This window comes from Vanacampus margaritifer, chromosome 9, assembly GCF_051991255.1.
Source record: "Vanacampus margaritifer isolate UIUO_Vmar chromosome 9, RoL_Vmar_1.0, whole genome shotgun sequence".
Lineage (NCBI taxonomy): Eukaryota > Metazoa > Chordata > Actinopteri > Syngnathiformes > Syngnathidae > Vanacampus > Vanacampus margaritifer.
The window spans coordinates 16,974,077-16,999,279 of NC_135440.1; the positions used below are offsets into that span (position 1 = coordinate 16,974,077).

Consider the following 25,203-nt stretch of genomic DNA (forward strand, 5'->3'; position numbering starts at 1 on the left):
CTTCTTCTTACCATCAGGGGGAGCAAGAGTTCTTCCTCTGAAATGAAATTGTTAGGAGTGAACCACCCTGTTTGACAAGCAAAATTAATAAAGATCAAATAGAGACCATAATATAATAAAAATCTTTGACGCCATATTTATTCTCTGTGGCCTGTTTTTCCCATTTACAAACCAAGAAAACATTTCAAATGGAACGTGGATGAATCTCAGAATTAAATGTTAACATTTAAAATATCACAGCATGAATTGGCATGTGATGAAATAACCATATATGATGTATGCTGTTTTGAATTAACAGCACTTTAGTGCTGCTTACAGTAAGTGACACTTCCCCCATGTGTGTGTATAACATACAACACTATAAAAACATTACGCACAAAACAGTTTATCATGTTAAGTGTTGTATTTCATTGCAGGACTTATGATTGTTGAAGTCCAAAATGAGAAAGCGAAACTTTGAGTTTTGAAGCAAAATGTTACCCGAAACCTCAGAAGATTATTTCTTATATAACTTATTTTGCACCTCCACGTTATTTGATGTGGCACAAACCGGTCAAGACAACTGCTTTTGTTGTGTAGCAAAACTAAAAACCACAAAATCACACCCACGACTCACTTCCTTATATACATATACACTATTAAGCTCTGATAAAATAATGCCAGTGTAAACAAGCTTCAGTATCACGCAATGTTCAAATATTGCACGTACATTCATAAATACACGTTTGCTTTGTGCCTTCATGTTAATGCGTCTGTATGTGTGTGACACGTGACGCAGAACAGAACATTGGATTAAGAGAAGCTCTTACTTAACACACACACAATATGTACAGTACCTGCACACAAACATCCACACAAACACGCAACAGTCACATCATTAGGTAAACCTGCACGATCGAAATATTTTTTTTTGGGGGGGGGTTTCTCTTTCTATGATGCTGAAGAAGGTGCCAGAGCCCTGGCTAATAGGAAAGTAGTAATTGGTGTCAAGGAAGTATGTTGAAGTGATACATATGTGACCCTTCCGGCAAAAGGGTCCGCATGTCGCTAGGATTAATGTTGCGACAACTTTAGACAGTTTGGACATTATTTGTCGATTTTAAGATTTCTAGCCTCCTTGAGGTCTCTAGTTTCATTTCCCAGCAGCCCAAAAGTTGAAATAGTAATGAAAGTGTATGGAAAGAAGCAATTATTAGACAGTATGCATCGTAACTAGGGAGTATTTTTAGCTAGCTGCTAGCTAGCTAAACCCGTTTTTTCTTTCCAACATAAAAAATGCTGTAACTTTGTCAATTTTTGAGATCGGTCCATGTATTATATAACATTTTAAATGGAATATATGAATATCTCAATTTCGATTTTTTTTGTGGCACATGAGGACCCTTTTACATATTATTTTTCATGGCGTCACCACAGCAACAGCATTTTCGTATAAGCTTTGCTTTTTACTCTTTGACTGAGAGACTTAACATCTTGTTTACGGTTTAAACAAATTATATGGCGGGGTTTATTGTGCAGTTGTACCTAATATTGTGGCTAGTGAGTGTATAAGCTAACATTCACATAAGCACAGTACAAGCCCCCTGTGGCTCAACTCTGTGCCTAATTTAACCCAATTTGGTATAATGTAAAAGATCTTCCGTCACGCTGTTCTGTGGTGGTCCTTCGCGGACCACGGGTAAATAACCCCAAAAATGTCTTCCACTGAAGCGTGCTTTGGATTCGTGCTGTCAAAACGGAGCGCCTTTGGTCCTCGCCCGATGCAGACTGAAGCAAGCCGACCCTCCCAGGTCAGTTCGTCGACAAGAGAGGCAGAAGATCTGCACCTGAGAAATGTCAGGTCCAACAACTCCAGATCTCAGTTTGGGTTCAGTCCAGTCAGAAGGTGCACGTTCCTGTTAAAACCACAGTTCCGCCTTATTAGGATCGGTTTCATGTGTCTTTTAGGCATCCCCTGTTGGATCCGACGTCAGCTGCTCTTGGTCGGAGATGTTGTCCCCCGCCGGCGGTCTCGCTCGGTCGAAGAAACCACACTGAGAGGAAAAACATTTTAGTATAGTGTCGGTCAAGAGATGACGACGTTGCAAAAGGGGTTCAATTAAAAACGTACCTTCCACATTGCGAGCGTTAGCACGGCGAGCACTAGCAAGCCAAGCAGTATGGCCAGGATGATGACCCACAGGGGGACGGCAAAGGAGACATCTGGTGTCCCCCATAAGACGGGTGTCCCCATCTACACATTCAACACAATATTCATTCATCCATTCGCTATATTGATGATCCTTTCCTGGAGGTAGCTGTTGTACTTGGAGGAAAATTCCACACAGGAAAGCCGATACGCGAACCCCCAAATCTTAGAATTGTGAGGCAGATGTGATAACCACTATTCACTGTGCTGCAGTTGCACATTATTATTATTATTTTAAAAATATGTAGCTGTGAATTTGAAAAAGAAAAGAAAAGCTTTGGACTTTGAAAGGGTAGTTGTATTCATTTATTTCAATTCTGTGGTTGTGGCTGCGCGGTGAGCTAGTGGTTAGCATGTCTGCCTCAAAGTTGAGAGGTCCCGAGATCACTGTATTGTATTGTTTACAATAATATACCGCAAGTTACGATGACATTAACAGACATAGTTTCCGTGGCAATGTACCAAGTAAAAACTGAATCCTTATTGTTTGCAAAAAGTTTCACTTAAGTCAATAACGCTGCAACACTGACCTGCAAAGATGAACCCTCCCAGGTTAGCTTAGCGTTAGCTAGCTGGTACAACAGAACAAGGATGGATTTAAAAACTTTATCAAATTAAAAACAACAACAACACTCTGGGTTCTGCCCAGTGTACAGCCGGGGATCCTGGAGGTTAAAGTAAGCTGTTATAAACTAAAAAGGAAAACATTTCCCGAGGCTGACGTGGCTGGAAACACTTAGCTCACGTTCGGTCTGACTGCAGTATTAGCGATTTGCAAAAAATTGAACATGAGGCTAGTTAAAGCGCGTTGGAAAATTTATGGTACAGATAAAGTACTATATAAGTGCACATTTACCATTTCCTAAGGATGTAACAATATCCATACGTCACAATATGATATTATCAAAATATTGTATGGAAGTTGGCGATATATAAAAAAAGCTCACAATACTGTATAAAGAAAAAGAACAACACCTAATATTGAGGCACTTGCTAATGCATGCACATTTTGTGAATCAAGTCAATTTGTGGAGGAACTCAAACATGTTATGTTCCCCATTATCTGGCGATTAGTGTGGGTCTTAAAAATAAGTGGCCAAAACATGCCTAATTAAAATTAAACTGCACTAATAAACTAATTACCAGAGAGTGCTGGAACTGCCTTTTTAAGAGATGCACTGCTTTTAACTCATTCACTTCTTGCCATTTTCACTGAAGCAATCCCCTTCACTCCCGGCTGTTTTTCTGGATTTTGTCTGATTTTGCAAGGCCCACAGAATATTGTGTTCTATTGCTATAAAAACATGGAACCTACCAAAAGAAAGATTAGAGTCTCTTCTTTCATCAGGAAAAAAAGTGTATTTCTATCTGTTTCCATTTTGCAGAAATTAACATTAGAATTTAGGTAAGTTTCATAATTATTCACAAAACCTGTGGGTAAATTAGCTTTTTTTTCAACATGGCCCTGGTTGATCTCTTATACTCAGCTACCACCTGATGGCCGTTTTTGTAATTACTACCATTGCTCCACCCGTTCACTGGAGTTCAGAGGGTGCATCAAAGCCTTCTGTATGCTCTAGCATAAAACAAATCCGTCTTAATATACTGTATCTTTGAGACACCTAAAACATTTAAAATAGAACGTATTTATACGTTTTTGGGAGCAAATGAGTTAATAACTTACTATCATAATACGACGACGAAAAACCCACACGAGCACCCGAAGATTTTGCAAATTCCACACCGAAAGATCTGATCCTATACAAATTCCAAATCAGATTTGAGCCAAGTCAAAATGTCCCCAAACCTTACCGAGATGGTGCGTTGAGGCAGGGTAGGGGGCTGGACCCGATAAGGCACGGCCAGAACCACGAAGGTCACAGTCGAGTTGAGAATATAGGGGTCATTACGCCGCTGCAGGACAAATATGCAAGCCATTTGAGCAATCATCAAAACGAAGCATGCTGAAGAACATCGGCTGAACTGACACAACTTCTTGTATTTCAAAGATCACTGATGTGACTTCAACCTTTTTAGGTTAGTTACGCAGCCGGGCCCAATACAAAAAGGGTTAATGAAGCAAAGATGTGGAACCAGACACTGACCTGCAGGAAAGTATGCGCCCACAGTCTCGACCGGACTTTAACGACAGCGCTCTGGCCGCGATCCAAGCGGCCCACGACGCAAGTGATTCTCAGGCAGGAGATGTTAGTGCAGTTCTGCAGAAGACACGCCTGTGAGCATTTTGATTCACGCTCTGGAGATGGCGCAGGAAGATGCGCGGTTCTCACCAGGGTTTTACCGCTGTGACTGTGGGCGGTGCTAGCGGCTCGTTTGTGGCGGCGAAGAGGAGCGCTGGTGTTCCTCAAGAAGCCAAGAAGTTCAGGAGTATCTTGGAGGGATGAAATCTGAAGATTTATAGAAAATGCTGCTCAGCATTGCAAGAATATACAATTGAGAACAGGCGGCAGCAACCTGTACTCTCAAAAGGGCAATTTTAGGCCAAATAAATAACAACAAAATCTGTCTGGAGCCGTAAAACCTTTGAACATTGTCATAAACAAAACAGTATGTACATATTATGGAAATTTTTTTGCCTTTCTTCATCCTATTTTTATGACATTTATGGCTATTTTTTGAAAAAAAATTCCAACTTTTTTTGCCATAAATTTTCTGACCTTTTTTTGTGGCCATTTGGGGAATTAAAAAAAATTAAAAATCCTGATTTTTTTGGGCAATTTTGTGTACATTATATGATCATTTTCGGGATTATTTTCTTCATTTTTTGTGTGTGGAAATTTTATAGTTACTTTTTTCCTGTTTTTTTTTTTTTAAATAAAGAATTTTCTGACTTTTTTGCTATAAATTGTCTGACTTTTTGGGGGGCAATTTTGTGGACATTTTATGGCAATTTTGGGGATTTATTTTATTTTTTGGACATTTTATAGCTTATATCGGGATTTTTCTTTAGTTTTTTTGTGTGTGGACATTTTATATTTGAATGTTTTTGTTCTGCTTTTTTTTTAAATAAAGAATTTTCTGACTTTTTTTGTGGGCAATTTCAAAGACATTTTTATGGTAATTTTCTGCCATTTCTTGTTTGTGGACATTTTATGGTTACTTTTTGAACGTTTTCTTTTCTGCCTTTATTAAAATTAATGTTGACTTTTTTTGGTGGCAATTTTGTGGACATCATATGGTAATTTTCAGCTATTTTGGGATCTTTTTGGACATTTTGTGGTCACTTTTTGGGCATTTACATTTTTTTTTATCTACCTTTTGTGTCTTGTACAAATTCGGACTTTTTTTGAATATTTAATTATTCATTTTTAAAATATAAATCCTTAATTTATTCAAATAATATTTTATCTGCATTTTTTTTTTAAATAAATAAAAAATTCTACAATGTTTTTTTTTTCTCCACAGGGAGCCACAACAGAGGGACTAAAGAGCCACATGTGGCTCCAGAGCCGCAGGTTGCAGATAACTAATCTAGAAAAACATCAATATGATTGAGGACAACACTCAAGTCAGTCATTGTGATTCATGTGCTGTTATGTCCCGTTGTTCTTCGCATGCAAACACAAATGTGCACATTTTCATTCTGAATTACACTGCAGATGCTATCACCACACACTGGAAAATACTCAAGATGTAATTTCTGCTAATAAGCAAAATCTTCTTTTTGAGCCAGTTGGCAAAGAAAACCGGGGAGCAGACAGAACAACAGCTGAATTTTTCTTGAACAAACGGGTACAAATCCTGCAGCAATAGATTGATGGATAAGCTTCTGCTTTGATTGTAGGCATGTTTTGTCAGTAATTAGCGGCATTTATCCTCCATAATGATAATTTACAAAAACGCAATCTAATGAGATCCAGTATGAGAATCTACGTTTACAAAGACCATTGTACTCAGTTTTCAGTCTTATTCAGCTACTGAGTCTTTGCCAAAAGATATTTTTCATGCACTTCTTATAGAGTACAGTAACCCTCTGCATATTTACAAATTCATGTATTTGAGTGCTTTTCTGTGACCCCTACTCTTAGCTATTCGTGTTTTTTGTGCTCTTTTTATAGCACTGTAAAATGCCACATGGTGCCAAAGTCCTGGATAATAGAAAAGCGGTACTGTAATTGGTGATGACGTACTATACTGTATGTTGAAGTGATCTTGTCTAAACAGGCGGCAATTCAAATTTATTTATATTTTTGCTCTTTGAGGCAGGGCTTAGTCATTATCCCTGGCAAATAGTGAGGGGATTACTGTACCTAATAAAGTGGCTGGTGAGTGTATACTGTGCAGTAATCCCCTCTCCATTGCAGGGGTTATGTTCCAGACCACCCCCGCAAAAAGTAAATTCAGCTATAGGAATACATATTATAGCATTTATGGCACTTATTTGTTTTTAAGGTCACTTTCAAAACAAAACAAAACAAACAGTATTAAAAAAATCAATAACAACTGTCATAACACATCTAAAAAAAATCTGCGGTATAGCGGGACTGCAAAAACAAAACTATGATATAGAGGGGTTTACTGTAGCACCTTTTCACATGAGAATTAGAATGTTGTGTAAAAGCTAATGTTCAAATTGTATCTGTATAAACATGTTTGTTTTATACTGCCCCCATGTGGCCAAGATTCGCATACCAGAAGGCCCAGCACCATGTCCATTGAATTTAAAGCTGCTAAAGGCAGAAAATCAAATTTTTAATCGGTACTGCCACTTGTGGCCGAAAAATGAAACTCGAACCCGAATCCAGTCTGAAAACTATTGGCCAGAGGCTTGCAGGAGTAACCATTGTGAACATCTTAAGTGCTTATCTATTAATTAGAAGATGTCCCAGTCATAAATGGCCAAATAAAAAGCCCATTCTAAATATATGTTTGGCAAATTGTTACAAAGAGCAGCTTTAAGCATAAAACTGTTTAATTCTTCCTAACAAAAACACATTACGCATCATCTTGTTATTTTTTTGCGGCAGGCTGGAATGGATTAATTACATTTCCATTCATTTGCATGGAAAATTATGATATGGGACTTTTTTTTTTTTTTTTTTTTAATCATATTAGTACAATTACAAAGTACACAATATTACGATTTGTTTTGATGTATACTGTATGTGTATGTATATATGTAGTGGCTGTTTATTATTACCTGTAGTCCAAGTGGGTTGAGGCTGCTATTCGTCCGACAGCTTATTGGTCCATCCGTTTTAATCTCCATTGCATACAGCAGGTTCTCATCACGGAAGCGGGAAGGCCAGCCGACCTCAACCTCGGCCTCCCCAATACTACTGGGACCCGAGTTATGGAGCTGGAGACGTTAGAAGTGGTCGACAAGTTAGTCGTTTTATTGCCGTGGGCCTCAAGTGACTATAAGCTATAATTAGGTTATCATAACTGCGGCGTGATGACACAGGCCACCTGGGTTTTTGGCCGCGCACTGCAACACTAATAGGCCTTCACTCAGTGGGGATGGCAGACAGAGACACGACAAATCTACAGCTTCGGAACTTGTTTGGCACCGGGACGGGGCGGAATGAATTGGGAGCTTAAATGAACCATCAATTCAACAAAGCCACCTTTCCACTCACTCACACATTCTCGCATAGACACACACACGGTCATTAACAGTGAGGTAAGTCATGCAAACAGGACATGATCCTGGTGCTGCGGGGCAGGAATTCTGGCGCAAGGAGCGTAAAAAAAAAAAAAAAAAGGTCCTCTTTAAGTAAAAGCAGCTGCCAAGTGGGAAAAGTACCGCCAATGAAAATCATTATCAGCTGCAGGAAAGGCAGGACGCCGCACCGTTTTAGTTCAATGAAGCAGCGGCCCCTTTAAAATCTAAAGACATCACATGTACAGCACATGGACGCACACACACGCCTTCATTGTAAACTGTCGCCAGTGTGTCTGCCATCCTCCCTCCTATCTTGTACTGTGTACCTCATTTTGACCTTGTTTTTCCTCTCGATAATTATCCCACGTTGAAAAATCATGCCAGTCTCCGTCTCACCTGCCTTCGAATTACACCTCGGATTTAAACTGACTTTGCTGCGTGACTTTTTTTTTTTGTAAGTTCCACTAAGTTGGTGCAGGTGTTTACCTCGTAGATGTGCGTCACCTGTGGCCCCACATCCTCCTCCTTGACAGGCTTCTCTTTGGGCTCCCAGCGTGGAAACGGCAACACCACCTGAGAGGGATGAGACACCCTGGGGAGGCGACGGCACACAGAGTTCAACATGAAAGTACAATTACATTAGATTAGGTTTGCCTATTGGAGCATAATATTGGTTTCAGCTGAACATAGTGGAGATTTTTGAAAGATTTTCTGGGCTCAGTTGTTTCGTGACACCCACACATTGTGCATATAGTGAAAGTAAACGATAGTCAGAGGTTGTATAACACATTTAGATACACTTTGTTGTAAATTGAAGATCATGAACTCATTCACTGCCATAAATTCATTTAAAAAAAAGATGATTAAAATTAGGGGCAAGAGGCGATTACAATTTTTAATTGTAATCAATCGCATGACTTCACTAGTTAACTCACAATTAATTTGTCACAAAAAAATGTGATCAAATTTAGAAATTTTAACCGACTCACGCCCCTAATTTTTAATAATCTTTTTTTTAATCGCGATTATAATTTTTTTAATTGTAATTAATCGCATGACTTCAATAGTTAACTCACGATTAATCACACATTTTATATCGGTTCTAAATGTACAATTAAAACATTCTAGGATTTCATACTCTTGTTAACAAAAGTGGAAAAACATGTTAAACTAATAGAAATAGTTCAATTGATTTTTTGACGTTTATAGCCGTCAATGGCAGTGAATGAAAAAAAAAAAAGATAAAAAATTCGGGGCGTCAAGAGATTAAAGTTTTAAATCGTAATTAATCACATGACTTCACTAGTTAACTCGCGATTAATCACAAATTTCATATCTGTTCTAAATGTACAATAAAACAATTCTAGGTTTTCATACTCTTGTTAACAAAAGTGGAAAAAAATGTTAAACTAATAGAAATAGTTTAAATGAATTTTTTACGTTTATAGCTGTCAATGACAGTGAATGAGTTAACATAGAGACAAAACAAGAACAGTCGGCGAGTGCAGACCTTCACCAGGGCTTAAACATTTGTCACCTACAAAATCAAACTAGCACCTGAAATGTTTTAATACAAAATGACAGATTTTTTTTTAAGAGTGCGCGATGGCAGTTGACATTTTAATGTTTTTCCATTTCAACTGATGAGAGCAAAAAAGTCCCGAGCTTTCAGAGTTTGCATGTTTGTACCCATATCAGTGTGCATGCCGAGGGCTCACAATTAACCCATGTGCACATGATTACAGCAGATTTTTTTTTTTTTAATTTAATCATGTACAATACTCTGTGGCAGAGAGAGAGAAAAAAAAAAAGAAAACCAAAAAAAAGCTCCGAGCAGCAAAAACATAAAAGCAGATTGTTTGTAAGTCAGAGATGAAGAAAATGCAAAGACTCACCCTCGTAAATCAATTTGAGCTTTGGCAACGATGGCCAGATTCAGGCTGACTGGGTTGCTATCAGGGTTGTCTTTGTTGGAGCTGCGTGGGGCGGTGAATATTTACAGTGGGTGTTAAGGAAATAAAACACAAAACCACGCAATGTTGTAAAACTGTGACCTAATATAAGTGACAGGAATGTCTTAGATGATCATTTGAGTCTGTCGTCATGTTTAACTAATGTGACATTGTATGGCATCGAGCCTGTCCCATAGCTAACCGCGTGTGTGTGATAAATGATGACATTTCTCGACACAAAAGCCACACACATTGAATGTGTGAACAGCTTTTTCCTTGTCCGCAATGTCAAACAAGCATCTCTTTCTACATATTTTGAGTGTATACAGTATATGTGTGTGTGTACGTGGTGGCATGTATCACTCATGGTGGGCGTGTCACCTGTGAATCTGTAGCTCAAAGCTAATCTTTGGTCCAGCATCTTCAAGCCTTTGGACTGAAAACCGCAAACCGACAGACAGCTGTGGAGAATAGATAATTGAAAAAAAAAAAAAAAATCAGTTGATGCAAGTTAGTTGACTGCCAGACGTTTTCAGAAAAGGGATGCCGTGGGTGCCAGCCGATTTAAGCATTTTGACTGATCTTTTGACTGATCTTTCAAGGTCCACAGAAAATTATGTGTTTGGACTATGGAAACACACATACTACCAAATGAAAGATTGAACTCTCATCTTTCATCAGAAAAAAAAGTTTGTTTCTACCTTATTCCGTTTTTCAGTAATCAACAATAGAAAATGGTTAGTTTCACCTCTGTTTTGAAACAAACGTCTTTTAACGTCTTTGGCACTCCTCCATAGGATTTTACTAAACGTTATTTAACGTTTTTGGCAGTCAAAGAATTAACACTTTCACTGCCAAAGACGGCTTTAGACGTCAAAAATGCATTTTTACTGGACTGGCAGTGATTAAGAAGAAAGTTGGATGTGTCCATTTAAAAGCCACATAATACCCCAGTGTCCATTAATGAGACAGGAAAGGCCCAATTAACTCGGTCATTCGTCTGCTATTATGTGAGTAGAAGATCCAGTTTGTAGTGTTGACAGGACGCACGCTAAGATGCTTTGCGAATCCCCCTACGTCCGCTAACGCAAAACACATGCAAGCGTGCGCTCATCGCCAAACTACACAACAGTCTATGCACACGCGTGCACGTGAGGCCCGCACTGGACATCAGGCCTGACATATGCTTGTGAAAATGACAGCAAGCAGACTAAAAGGAGCAGCAGCCCCGTGGGGGCAAGGAGATTTCAGGCCGTCTATATGGAACGCATTAGTGAGGCTGGGGGGAGAAGAACCAGGCGCTGATGATCCAAAGAGGGCAAACGGGTACGGGGTCGGTCAAAGCGAAGACGTCACAGATTTAAAAGCGGCTGTTAAATTTTTTTACTGTTGTCGTTTTATTCCTCGGAGCCGAGCATCTGTTGTCAGGATGGAGCTACAAAAAGATCATTGAAGTGCCTTAAAAGTATGTCTAGTGCGCTTGAATACTGAATAAACGCTTAGTATTGCAAAATGTGCCAGTATATGGCGCAAAATGCATCTTATCTACATCAAAGTGCTCATTATCTCAAAAATGCTGATTGTGTGAAACGACACTGGGATGCGGATTGCAAAAATACAAAATATATTCGGTATACAATCTTCACCACTAATGAGATCATAAACCTGTCACTTACAGAGGGAAGCTGAGATTATAAATACTTTGCCGTGAACTATAAATGGATAAGTTGACAACCACTCTCGGAGCGTTTTCTGGCTTTTCTCATGTATTTCAATACATTATGCAAGCAGAAGAGGAGGCACAACCGTGTCGTTGTTCTACCCTGCGAGGAAGGCGGTTTTAGTTTCACCAACTGTACTCAAAGTTCTTCAAAATGGGGGAAAAAACAAAACATTTTTGGTGTTATGTTGACATCGAAAGTGATGAGTTTTTGTTGTTGTCGAAGTTGATTAACTCATTCACTGCCATTGACGGTTATAGACGTCAAAAATTCATTTGAACTGTTTCTATTAGTTTAACTTTTTTTCACTTTTGTTAACAAGAGTATGAAAACCTAGAATGTTTTTATTGTACATTTAGAACAGATATAAAATTAGTGATTAATCATGAGTTAACTAGTGAAATCATATGATTAATTACGACAAAAAATGTAATCGCCTGACGCCCCTAATTTTTAATAATCTTTTCTTTTTTAAATCGTGTCAGGCGATTTAAATTTTTGATTGTAATTAACTGCATGACTTCAATAGTTAACTCACGATTAATCACACATTTTTATATCTGTTCTAAATGTACAGTAATTTTTACCTAGGTTTTCATACTCATTAACAAAAGTGGAAAAAATGTTAAATAGACATAGTTCAAATGAATTTTTGACGTCTATAGCCGTCAATTGCAGTGAATGAGCTAATTGATGACATCATTGATATTTTCTCAGCACAGAAGATTGGTCTCCAACCTTTATTACACTGTGGGCTGGTTTCATGTAAAGACACATTTCAACAGACCGGCTTAAAAAAATAATAACAAAAAATACAACTCGTGATTATTTTTGTTGATTTTAAAGGGAAAGTCCCCCCCCCCCCCAAAAAAAAATAAAAAATCTTGACAATAATATGTTCTATGCAGCCCCACTAGTCTAAATAAGGTATTCTGGCAATATTGCATCTTTTGATCTGAAACCCACATCACAAGAAAAACAAAAGAATTGACCTTCATGTTCTAATACTTTTGGTGTGGACTTTAAGAGAGCGTGGGCCAACCTATTATGTCACACTAAACATCTACAAATACTTGCACAATCTAATTAGATCAACTACAGATGCTTTAGCTTTTCATTTTAGTAAAATGAAAGAAAAAAGATCTACATGTTTTTACTACTGCAGTCATTCCAGCAAAGGCCGAACTTTTAATGTAGCTCTTGTAATGGATAACATTACATTGTGCAGGTGTGCTCAATGTTTCAGCCTTAGTGTGTTTCTAATTAATTTGAATGAAAAGCTCCAGTTTTTGTTTTTTTACATTTGCGCTCCATCATACTAATTCAGACTTCCTATTGCCCTTCTCGGGGATGTGCTACATCTGTGACATGAAGCAGAAGGAATGACCGAACTCCAGTGATGACAACTTTTTATAGGCCAGCGTGTGCAGGGGGGGGTTTCATGCAAGCATGTTCGGCACAGGCCTGTGGATTCCTGAGCATCCAGTGGGGGCACGGGGGGGAGTTAATAACTCTCATCTGGATGGCTGGGACACCCCCCCCCCCCCCACACCCATATACACCCCCCCACACCTTTTGCATGCCTCGTTATGCTCTCTTTCTTCCCCAAGCAGTGTAACATGACCACATAATTGATTTATAACAATGCTGGTGTCACATCGCCATTGACAGCTAAGATCCTACACACACACAAACACACACATGCTAATGTGACATGTGACATGAGGTCCATGCAGGAAATAATGACCCGTTACTTTACAAAGCCTCGGTTCCCTGCATGTGTCAGTCATCAAGGAGTGCGAGCGGAGTCAAGGCGAACGAAATTGCGAGGAAAGAAATGCGGGTCAAGGTGATGATCGGTAACCATTGGAAACAATCAATCAGTACGCGTTAAAGCTGAGGCGATGCGGTGCCGGATTTTACGAGGGAGGTGACAAATTATGAGGGAGGGAAAAGTGCTTGATGGATTTACAGTGTGCATCCGCTCACCTCCGTTTGGGCCACCATGGGATTGCCCAGGTCACACACCACCAGCCTGGACTCATTCACCATCTTGTACTCGCAGTTCAGCTGAGCCAGAGACTGGAGGAAGAGACATGTGGAAAAAGAATAAAACAACACAAAGGGGGTGGGTGATTTAGTTGAGTGGTAAAACGGGTATAGGGTGCTGTATAGGTCACAAATAGTATTCACCTCTCACATACACCCCCCCCCCACCAAAATAAAATTTAAAATAAATCACATACACTAAAACCTCTCAAAGCCACCCAAAAAACAAAAAACTCTCAAATAGACCAAAAAAATACTCAGAACCAAAATAAACATAAAAAAACATTTCACATGGACAGAAAACTCTTACATTCATTTAAAAACAGTCCCAATAAAACCGTCATATTTACAACAAAAAAAACCTCACACGAACAAACAAAGCCTCGCTTTCTCACTCACACTCACCCAAAAACCTCTCACAAAGACCCCAAAAAACTTTCACTCACAGAAAAAAAATCTCACACTTAACAAAAAATTCTCACAGCCATACACATTCACCCAGCAAAAGACTTTTGCTCATGCCAAAAAACTCTCATCTTTTAAAAAAAGAGACCATGTATCAGCAACTCTCATTTACCAAAAATCTCTCACATTCACTAAAAAACATTTACTCACGCTATAAATTACTCAAATAGACCTAAAAATCTAAAAAAACAACACACACACACACACACACACAGAAAAACATTCACTTACACAAAAAACCTTCACATACACTCAATTCTCTCCTTTCTCAGTCTCTCTCTCACTCTCTCACACACACACACACGTCACTAAAACAACAACAAAACTACACGTGTGGAATTTTACTATGAGACTTTTTTGTGAGAGTCAAATATTGTGCGCGTGAAATAACTTATTTATTTTTTTGTTAAAAACCCCCCGATATTCACCAAAAAACACTCACATATACAAAAAACTTTTATACATCACACACCCAATTCTCTCTCTATCTCCCTCTCTCTTTCTCTCAGGTTCTCTTTCAGTCTCTCTCTCTTTCTCTCTCTCTCAGACTTTCTTTCTATCTCTCTCACAAGAAAAAACCCGTTTTTGGGCATGTACGTTTTTGTGTGTGTACTGTATGTGAGAGATTTTTATGTTGTCTCATGTGAACGTTTTTAGGGGCGAGTGTGAGTGTTTTCGATGTACATGCGAGGTTACATTTTTGGGGAAACCGGGAATCTTATAGACAGGAGGGAGGAGGACAAACAAGGGAGGGAAACAGCATCAAAAAGGGGGTAGGAGGGAAGAATTAGAGGAGAAGTGATGAATGCTCTGACAGTAACAACCCCATCCATCACGCCGCTCCATTACACTCTCATTAGTGTACACTCGCACACACACACGGAAGGAGGTAAACGCGCACACACGGCAGTTGACCCAGTCGATTTCCGGGGGTCGCTAATGCTGCTTGGGCATCACAAAAGGAAGCTTTCTGGGCCTTTGCCAGCGAAGTGTAGACAAACAGCTGACACAACAGGAAGTGATGTCGCGCTGTAACTGAACGCACGCTTCATATTTTAAGCATGACGGGAAAATGACTTCATTGTGAGGCTTCTATTTTCAGAACTGGTGCGGCTGGGCAGCAGCTGCATCTTTGATTTAGTGTGGCAGTCTGTGTATGTGCTGAGCATGTGTGTGATTGATTTCACCTCGACTTTTCTCTCCACGCCAATGTAGTCGGCCTCTGATGGGATCAGTACATGTAGCTCCGTCTCGTAGGCTCCCTCTCCTTGGTTGGCAGCGGTGATGGTCAACATAAACAAATTGTCATCTCCAATCACCAGTTCAGAGTGGTCCCTGTAGGGGGATTTCATTTTATTACGTACGCATGCTGATGTATTTTCAGGCTTCTGATTGGCTAAAAACCTTTTCATGTCTATATTATTTTTTTATATGATTTTCTTTTGACTACAGGGTGGAGAACATATGCATTATTGACTTCATTATAAATTTTTTTAAAAAAGAGTTGTTTTGTATAAAAGTAGCGGCTCGGTGCCTTTATGACCCAATTTATGTTATTTTTGACCCAAATGTTTTTAGATTGAGGCATTTGTGGAATCAAATGTCCTTGACCTCAGCATGTGTCAGTCAGTAGTGGGTGACAGGATGTTTGTGCAATGTTGCCATGGAGATGGCATGCATCTGGAAGCACTACAGAGAGATCCATGCTCCACATGGTAGACTGAACTACAATGCGCGACTCTGATCTAAACCTTTCTCATTGTTTGAGTAGCAACAGATTTTTGGGCTTGGCTGTGTCTTTCTGACAAGTTCCATGTTTTTGGGGGGGTTGAGGCCTTACATGCTGGCAGTGAGTTGAAGGTCCGGGATGCAAATATTGTCGTCACCGCAGTCCAGGAGAATGTAGGCCTGAGAGGAAGAAGAGGATTGTTATGAGGGAATATTTAAGGTACTGTGTTTGCTACCCCTTTTTTATTGGCTTTAAAAAACACAATTGGTTTTCTGTGCTGGGATAATCCTAAATTCACTGGCAAACCTAATAATGCATGATAGATATTGGATGGATTTTAGGTTTCCTTTAAAGTGGAAGTCAACCCGCCCCCGAAAAAAATATTAAAAATATTGACAATAATATGGTTTATGCAGCCCCAGTAGTCTAAATGCACTATTCTGGTCAATATTGCATTAGTGGAATATTACATATATTGACCTCACTAGTCTAAACATAATATTCTGATTAATATTATGTTTGAGTTAAGAAGCAAAATCCAGCTGTATTTACCAATATCAGAGGGCGGCCATTTTGTCCCTTGCTGTCGAGTGAAAATGACATCACAGTTGCTCAGGTCTCACGTAACAACCAATCAGCTTTCTCAGCTTCAGAAAACAGGTGAGCTGTGATTGGTCGTTGCCTGAGCCCTGCGCAACTGTGATGTCATCTTCAGTCGACAGCAAGTGGCAAAATGGTCGCCCCCTGAGATGGATAAAAACCGCTGGATTTTGCTGCATAACTCATAATCTACAAACATAATATTAATCAGAATGTCATGTTTAGACTAGTGAAGCCACATATTACATATTATTGTCAAGAAATGTTTAAGGTTGACTTCCCCTTTAATTGAAAAGAAAGCCTATTTACGTGCCTTAAGGTGCACTGCTGTGGTGCTCATACTTACATGCTCTTGCAGAAAGGTGCTGCTGTAGTAGTTGAGGACCGGTGGGAGCGTCTGGCCATCAGAGGGAGGAGCCAAGCTGTAGTTCAGAGCCAATGAGATGGGAGTCAATTTGTCGCGGAACTCATCTTCCTCCTGAGAAGAAAGAAACCAGCACTTAGTTCAAACTGACCGTAAACAGAGTAAGTGGTCTATGAGTGTGCACCTCACTCTTAGGTAAATGGTATAGTTGAGGCAAGTCTGTGGATGGCCATGGCCCAGTGTTAGGAGTCCGGTGAGCTGGTGCTGCTGGTTATCTAAGAAGAGGACTCGCTTCACACCCCCTCGGACACCTTTCAACCAATCCAAATGCAGCTCTGCTCTCAGGTCTGGGGAGAAGGTCATAGAGATGGATGCAGGAAATGATTCGGTAGTTCAATTCAAAAAGTGAAACACATATACAGTATAATATTGTTTTTCCATTCCTAGCTAATTTATATATATATATATAAAAAATATATTTTGATTGTTACAAATATGTCATGTCAATTACAATTTTCTAAAAATTTAAAAAAATATATATATATATTCACTTTTTAAATTGAGCTACCGAGAAAGCATTTTTTAATTTAAACATGTAATATATTCTAGATGATTGGGATGTACCTACACTATATACACTTTGAACAGTATCTGCGTTCGATCATTTATAAAAGTTTACTAATAAAAGCAAGTCACCAAAATTACAAAATGTTACACAGAAACACTAGTTAATGCTTTTATGTATACAATGTGTTAAACATACCATATTGTCACTGTTGGGCGGAATCATCACACCTCCCAAAATCACAATTTTTCGGGACGTTAAATAAAAATGCCATTTTGTTTGATTTACCAAACACCACATTGTTTAAGATGGTATTATAGGCTAGCCTTGAGTGATAACGTGATACTAGTAAAAATCAATTTAATTAATCCATACGCACCTTCTTCTGCATCAAACCATTGCAAAAAAACATTTTTAACATAAAAGCTTCATGCAAATGTATCTTTTCTAACTATGTTCACGAAAGACTTTTATATTCTTGAGGCTACATAATGCCGCACAGTTCCCGCAAAGTGAGGAAAAGGCTGCGATTTCCAACCTTTTTCAGATAGTTTAAGTGTCCAAGAGAGTTCATAAATTTGTTCTGAAGCTATTTGCAATTCTTTAAAAATAAAAAATTCACATCATGGGGACAGACCAAAAGCACCGATTTGTAAAAAATATTAAATTGACCATATATGGACATTCCGCCCTACAGTGATGAAATGTAACATGAAAAATAAGTATGCCCAGTCCTTGCAGGGTAAGTTCACATCATACGCAGTACAGTATAGCAATGTGAATGTTATGAATGAGTGAAAATGTGCTTACCCACAGAGCTGGGGATGCCCACTCCACTCACTTCTGCACACACGTCCAATTTCAGGCTGCAAGATACAGTAAGTGATGCAGAGTTAATGTTGCGTATAGTGCTCAATGCGGACAAGCTAATGGACTTTATCCAGGTCATTTATTTCTTGGGGTGGTGAATTCCTCAGGGAGTGTTACATGGGAGCCTGTTGTGCATTTCCTCTATGTATCTGTTTATCAATATGTGGTTGTGTGTGTGTGTGTGCTTATCACCTCTTAAAATCAAGGAAACAGTAAAGTGAGCCCCACATTAGGGGCTGCTAATATCCCATAATCTAAGCAAGTGTGGGGACACTCCTGAATTAAAATACGCAACATGAGGCAGAGTTTGTTTGGTTCCACTTCAACAACTCTAATGACTTCATTGCATATACTGAGCTTGTCTGAGTTGGCTCCAATTTCAGTAATAAAGAGCTGGGTTTCCTGAATGTAGTAAATGTGGATGATGCAGATGATTTACTGTCTGTAGCAAAATGCTAACTTAAAAAAAACAACACCCCTGCAGTTATTTTGACTTCTCCAGGTGGTTTTGTGAGTGCTGCATGTGTTTTATATTGTATGTATCTGGGTGGCTGATTCTATTGATATGCAATGTGTGTGTGTGGCATATTATGCATATGCTGCAAACAGCCTTAGCGCTTTCTTAGTCATGACTGCAGAGAACATGGAATGGTTCCCAAAACTGCATGTGTGCTTTACCACCAAACACATTGTTATTATTAGGCATGCTTACTGTAAACCCACCCCCCAAGTTACATTTAATGAGTGAGAACTTTTAAGACATACACCCCCGGTTCCATCCTTAATCCATCATTCTCCTCCAGTGAAACGTTAGATAAGCCATTTATTATTTAAAATACTGCAACCAATATTCATTGTCTGGCCTCAATCTGTTTTGCTTTTAGAAGAACAGTGAGTAACAGTCACTCCGAGTCACCACGGGGCGCATGATGGAAGGAGAAGTAAAGCCAAATATAAAACAACAACACTTGATTGGATCCATTTTTGCAAAATTCATTTTTAAAAAAATCAAGTGGAATGCATTGTTTGCATATTGGGGGAAAAAAATAAAAAGGGTTATCGGTTTCTGCATTTTCGGTGGTGAGACCACAAACTACTTTAAAAAAAAAAACATCTCAGAGAATCAACAGCATTATAATAGCTTGTTCATTCTACAATGTGTTTTCAATAAATATAATAATATTTTATGTATCAGTCATTTCAAATCTTTTTTTAACTTTATGGCTTGAGCTGAAAGTTCCCATGATAATGAATAATGCAAGTTTTGTACGGACAGTAATCACATAACATAATCATATAATCCATTAGACAAGGCAAGCTACAGCAGCTGTCACTCTAAAAAATTGTCTTTTGAGTTTTATGATTGGTTAATCAACCTTATTCCTTGCTTAAAGGTCTTTTAGACTTTTAGATCTGCCTTATTTTCAGGTATCAGGTACTTATAGACCACTGATACCATCCACCAATACCTAAGGCAAAAAAAAACTGACTTCGAGTAAGTCCTCCATGGCAGTAGATGGCGCTATACTGCAGCATTTTCACACATTAGCAAATCATCATCTGCGTTATAAAGAAAGATCTTTGTTTACAATTTTTTGGGTATTGTGTTGAATGAAATATTTTATACCAAAAGGACTTAAGGGTATTAGTACTTGGAAAAGCTGGATGAAAAAAAGTATCGAACAGATTAAAGTCAAGATTGCTAAAACAGATGCTATATTTTTACACTTTACAGTTAGTAAAGGTTTCATGATGGTTTCCATTTCGTATGGTGAAAATATATTTGAAATCTGAATAATCCTTGGATGTTGCACCCAATTTCGCATTGCTGATTGTAATTGGCTGGGAGAAATCACATGTGTTCTAATGAATGAAAAGCTCACTAAATCTCTTTTCCTAGTAAATGTGTGCGTCATACTTTTTGCCTCAACTCACGGCACAAACTGGGCCTGCTATCACTACAAAGGTTCACCCTTTGACCCGTGGGCGTCTCCCCTATGGCGTCACTTAATTCTGGGTGCTGCCGTTTGATCCAGTGTGTGAGTGTCATGGCGTATCTGGTTCCATACCTCCGAACCAACTTTGCGCCTGTTTATTTGAATTAGCTGAGTATTATTATGACACAGCTCCATAGTTTAGTGCTTTTTGTCAATCAGGCTCAAATCTCTGTTCCCGTCTCGGCCGCCGCACTGTGATGGCAGCGAGCCCAGCGCACTTTTCTTGTCTAAACAGTCCCACTTCCAGCCTGATATGTTCGGACCATTTCTAGACGTAGGTGAAGCAGCGGGAGATTTTAGACTTGGTTCTCATTCAACTGTCCAAATGGACCCACGGGAAAAATAATATATTGAAAATAGGATTATACGGTTTCAAATTAATTGAACCCCTAAAGGTTATATGAAATATAGTTTGATATTACATTGGATGATGACAGATGTGTAAAAACAGAGGTGAAATATTTGTATGCGTATGTGTTAAACGGTTCTCGAAAAGCGTCAGGATTCCGGATTCATTACAACAGCAGCAGATCTCATTAGTCCCATGTTTGGTTAAGACTTTTATCCTTTTAGTTATCACCAGCACATATAAATAAAATAAAATAAAATATTTTGAAATAATTTTCCAGGAAGAAAGATTGGAAGAATATGACGATATTAGGCACAGATCCAGATTGCTTTTAAATACATGGATTACTCAGTTTACGACAGAACTCCATCCGTGTCGTAGTTTATCACTAACCTATAACACAGTCATAATCGTCTTCATTACAATTAATATTTATATGAAAAACACTTTTATGCCATGAATGGTGGTAGCAGAGTGCTTTCTTAGCGGTGCGGCTTTTTATCGTTATGCTGCTGTGCATATGTAGGCCATTGTGAGTGTTTTTTTTAACGTTGACTGTATGTCGATACAAGGGGTGGCAAAATTAGTGCATTAATTTTGAGTTCATTTATAGTTCCTTTAACGGGTTAATTAACAAATTTTTTTAACGTGCGATTAATGACCGCCCCTTACTTGGAAAGCCTGTACTGGGGGAATTCCAGCAGCAGGCATGTCCACATTAACATTTAGCAGTAATAAATGTAATAATAATGCATATATTTGGGGAGACTGGGGTCAAGTTGTATTTTGCAATTTTAAAAATGTGCAGAGTTTTACAAGTTACTATATGTTAAAGATTAGATAGCTCTTACTATGAATAGAAAAATGCACTGAGCTGTCACCAATGTCTTACAAGTGCAATTATGCCATCTAGTGGCAGAAAAAAACTCAACACAAATCAATATCACACTTGTTTTTTACAGTACAGTATACATCTTTTTAATTTTAACTCAATTTTATGAATTATTATATTACTGTATCAATGACTATATTTATATATATATATATACAGCCATATTTCTATTGGTTTAACATTTTTGCCACGTTTATGGTAACAAGAGTATGAAAATTTGTTTTATTGTACATTTTATTGTACTCTTAGAACAGATATAACATTTGCGATTAATCGTGAGTTAACTATTAAAGTTCCCGTCTAGTCCCACAATAGCTTCGCATGTGGCTATCGCGGTGTTCAAGACCACTGAGAATTCTGGTCGGAACTATCTCACTTGGAGCTCACCACGTCCGACCCCAAAGTTTTTCAGTCGAAAGAAAACAAAAAGCAAAACATGCCTGGCAACCACAATGAGGTAATATTTTGCTTTGTTTTTGCATACATAATGTGTGTCAGAAGTCCTGACAACAAAATAGATCTTTGATTTTCAGCGGCCATGATCATTTAAAACACATTTTATGGACTAACTTCATACATAGGCTACATAGCAGTGTAGCTAAATAATATTTTCCATGCACAACTGATGGCAATTAATAAAATCTGGTCCATTTTGCACGAGCTCCGTGTGCTTGTGTGACTTCCTCCCATATTTCAGAAACGAAATTGTTTGTCGGTGTGAATGTGCAAGGAGATCTTACCAGGTCACCATGGCATCGGTGAGCGGCAGACGACACTGCCTGTCATCTGGATTCAGGATTCTGGGGGTCAGGATCATTGCCGCATCCACAGACACAACAGCTTGAGCCCTACGCAAAAACATACACACATTCACATGCCATTTTTTTTGGAGAGGTTAGCCTTGACTTGTGAAGAACTAAGGACAAGGTCTTGCATTACCTGTACACAGACACTTCTCCGGCACCAAATGACCCCACGATCAAGTCTGCGTGGGGGGGAGAAAGAGGGGAGACGGGAAATAAGAGGGTTTCAAAGAGGGCCACAGATGGGATTGATTTGAAGCCCTCAAACAATCTTCATCAACACACACTCCTCGTGTTTAATGCACAAGGACACAGTGTGAGGCGCGGCTAGCTCGCCACTCTCGCTTTTTCTACCCGTGACCCACCTCAGACTAAATTCAGACACCCCCAATTTTTTTCCGTGTGTATTTATATTTTGGCTACATCGTACCATAGTGTTAAGCAGCAACGCAACCCACACAACACGGCAACACAACCTCATTGTCAACCGCTATTTGTTGTTTTCACAGATTTTGGGATGAACTCCTAACTTTTAATTGGCTCTCGCAGTTAAGAAGAATGCTGCTATTTAAGGCTTGTGGTTATGGCGACACATGCCGATGAAAAACACACACACACAGACACACACTGATTAAAACAATCTGTCAATTGTAAAAAAGAGGCACTTAATTGATACAAGCCACCAAAACCAGACACAGCCAAACTAAGTTAACTTGATCCTGAGAAAGAAAACCTCACAATGTACATATACAGAGGTAACTAATTATAGTCTATTTTCATAGTCAATTAATCACTTGTGTTTATACAATTGGCTGATGCATTTTTGGCAAAAAGTGGTAAAACCAGATTAGATGCTCTGATTTTCAAATGTCAATTAAAATTGTTATAAATAATTGTCAAATGTGAAAGGCACCCGTAAATGAATGATCAAACAATGCTGTTTTTTTTTTTAAATTATTATTATTTTTACAAATATCAGTTCAAAACGTTATGAAAGTAGAAATAATAAGAGCTCTTTATTTTCACTAGTCGATTAGTCTAAATGAATCCTGATCGATTGCTTTGGCAGCATATTGAAGCCACTGTGCATGTTTACAAGTCAGCGTGCTTTAAAAAGTGTCCTGACGTCAGGACATTTTGGTGTACATAACAATTTTACTTTGTAACCAAGGTCAAAGGACATTAAAAATTTTTTTTGCCCATGTCCCCGTCCTTTTTTAGTGTGTGTCCCTTCATACATATTTAAGAAGGCGCCTAACTGAATTGGAAAGAGTCACATCTGTTTCTGCCTTTGCCTAAAACGACATTAAGCAGTTAGGCCCCCTCTCCCTGGTCCCCCAGGGTGCCGGGTGCCGCTATGTGTGGTTGTGACAAGAAAGGATCTCGAGATGTGGCTTTTGTGGGGCACTCGGAGTTGTACGGAGAAGAGGCGGTGGGGGAGGGGCTAGAGGCTCATGTACTTGGCCTTTAATAGGCTGCAATCTGTGAAAGGCATCAGGAGCAAGGTGTGCTTTCACCAGATGGTGAGAGAAAGAAAGGAGCCACCTTGCTCAGTTTCTGGCTCCCTTTAGCTATATTTGGGCGCTGGAAGCAGGAAACTCCATCCTTGCAATTGGAAGGTATCTTTCCTTAAAACCACTTTATGATTTGAGGGTTAAGTGGAAGCCTAATATTAAATAATGGTTTACATTCCCTTACACGTCAATCCTTTTTCTGCCAGTGATTTAACGGACCTCTCTTTTGGTAATCCAGCCTCTTGAGCTGACGGTGTCCACCTCGATTGCTAAGAAAACACGACCTTCGTGCAGAGTTTAGACAGACTGTCAAGCTGTCTAACGGCGAGACTGCGGGAGACCAGCAGCGATGAGGCGAGGTCAAAAGTCAATGGCACTCAGTGGAGAAGAAGGTGGTTTCTGAGGAGATGCTCGGGATTTCTTCAATCTTGGGTGTCTGTGTGGGTTTTAAGATATTCTATGACTTATTTGCGCAAGTGCATTGGGAGATGGGTTTACCATATGATTTGCAACATTATACCGTAATGAATAGCTGACAAATATTATTTCTGGACTATTTCCCCCAATGTGCACTATTTTTGCAAGTTGAGCGAAGTTTGCAATAAACTCGGACCTGATGACAAATGTAACGACCCCACAGCACCACACGGGTTGATGAACAATGACATGACTTTCCGTAAATCAGCTCGCCTGTGTGACTGGCAGGTAAACGTTGTCCGTTTTTCACCTTTCACCCCATTCAGTGGCTGACCCTCACCCTGTGTTCCTGCAAGGCCTCTGACACATTTAATGAAATATCATCTTTGTGTCTTCAGTCAAAGGCGTTTGCGCACTTGGGGTGCAAATTTGTTTTATTTATTTACTTTATGCGGTAGATCAAGGCCGTTTCTAGCCCATTTTAGGATGGGGGGAGGGGGGGGTAAATTGAAACACAGTACCCTTAAAATTTTAGCGATTTCGTTTTCTTTTTAAACAGGCAATAATAAGTGTTTTAACATACAGTACATTGTTGAATCTTTATATAATATTTTAATGACAAAAATGGTTTGTTCCACCCAATCTCTCCCACCGTTTCCCCCCCGCTCCAGATGAATATAATGCCTTTCAGTGATATACAGACAGTACAGTCTAAGTAGTAAATAAGTAGTGGAATATTTCTTACCTTCAACCACTCGATGCCTTACCAACACTCATCATCACTAGTCGTCGTTTCTGAATAATATAATTGTAGTTTACTGTTTATTTTGTTAGCTGATTCTTTTTTCTAGCTATAACACTGTAAAAAATTCGTAATATTTACTTGAAAAAAAATAGTAAGGTTTTGTTCACTCAGAAATTCTAAATACATTTTACAATGATATATATATGTATATATATTTTTTAAAGCTACCGATACTCAAGGGTTCAGAAACAAACCTACAACCTTTAGGTTGGGAGATAGCCACTCTACCACTTGAGCCATGCCAATCCTGCTGTATGTTAGTATATTGATGGTGTCATCTCGGACACATCAGCAATG

At 39.0% G+C, this 25,203-nt stretch overlaps 1 protein-coding gene across 1 annotated transcript in view; it reads right to left on the minus strand.

The window, feature by feature from the left end:
• Positions 1-136: 136 nt before the first annotated feature.
• itga8 (integrin, alpha 8) overlaps positions 137-25,203 on the minus strand; it is a 53,802-nt gene continuing 28,735 nt past the window's right edge. Inside the window, exons 14-30 of the mRNA XM_077576614.1 lie at positions 22,307-22,352; positions 22,108-22,215; positions 18,070-18,125; positions 16,884-17,041; positions 16,677-16,808; positions 15,842-15,909; positions 15,189-15,336; positions 13,477-13,569; positions 10,148-10,227; positions 9,710-9,790; positions 8,301-8,406; positions 7,350-7,508; positions 4,480-4,596; positions 4,294-4,407; positions 4,001-4,102; positions 2,111-2,233; positions 137-2,033 (exon numbers count right to left, since the gene is read on the minus strand). Coding sequence (XP_077432740.1) covers positions 1,944-2,033; positions 2,111-2,233; positions 4,001-4,102; positions 4,294-4,407; positions 4,480-4,596; positions 7,350-7,508; positions 8,301-8,406; positions 9,710-9,790; positions 10,148-10,227; positions 13,477-13,569; positions 15,189-15,336; positions 15,842-15,909; positions 16,677-16,808; positions 16,884-17,041; positions 18,070-18,125; positions 22,108-22,215; positions 22,307-22,352 — 1,781 coding nt within the window. The 3' untranslated portion in view covers positions 137-1,943. The remainder of the gene's footprint in view (positions 2,034-2,110; positions 2,234-4,000; positions 4,103-4,293; positions 4,408-4,479; positions 4,597-7,349; positions 7,509-8,300; positions 8,407-9,709; positions 9,791-10,147; positions 10,228-13,476; positions 13,570-15,188; positions 15,337-15,841; positions 15,910-16,676; positions 16,809-16,883; positions 17,042-18,069; positions 18,126-22,107; positions 22,216-22,306; positions 22,353-25,203) is intronic.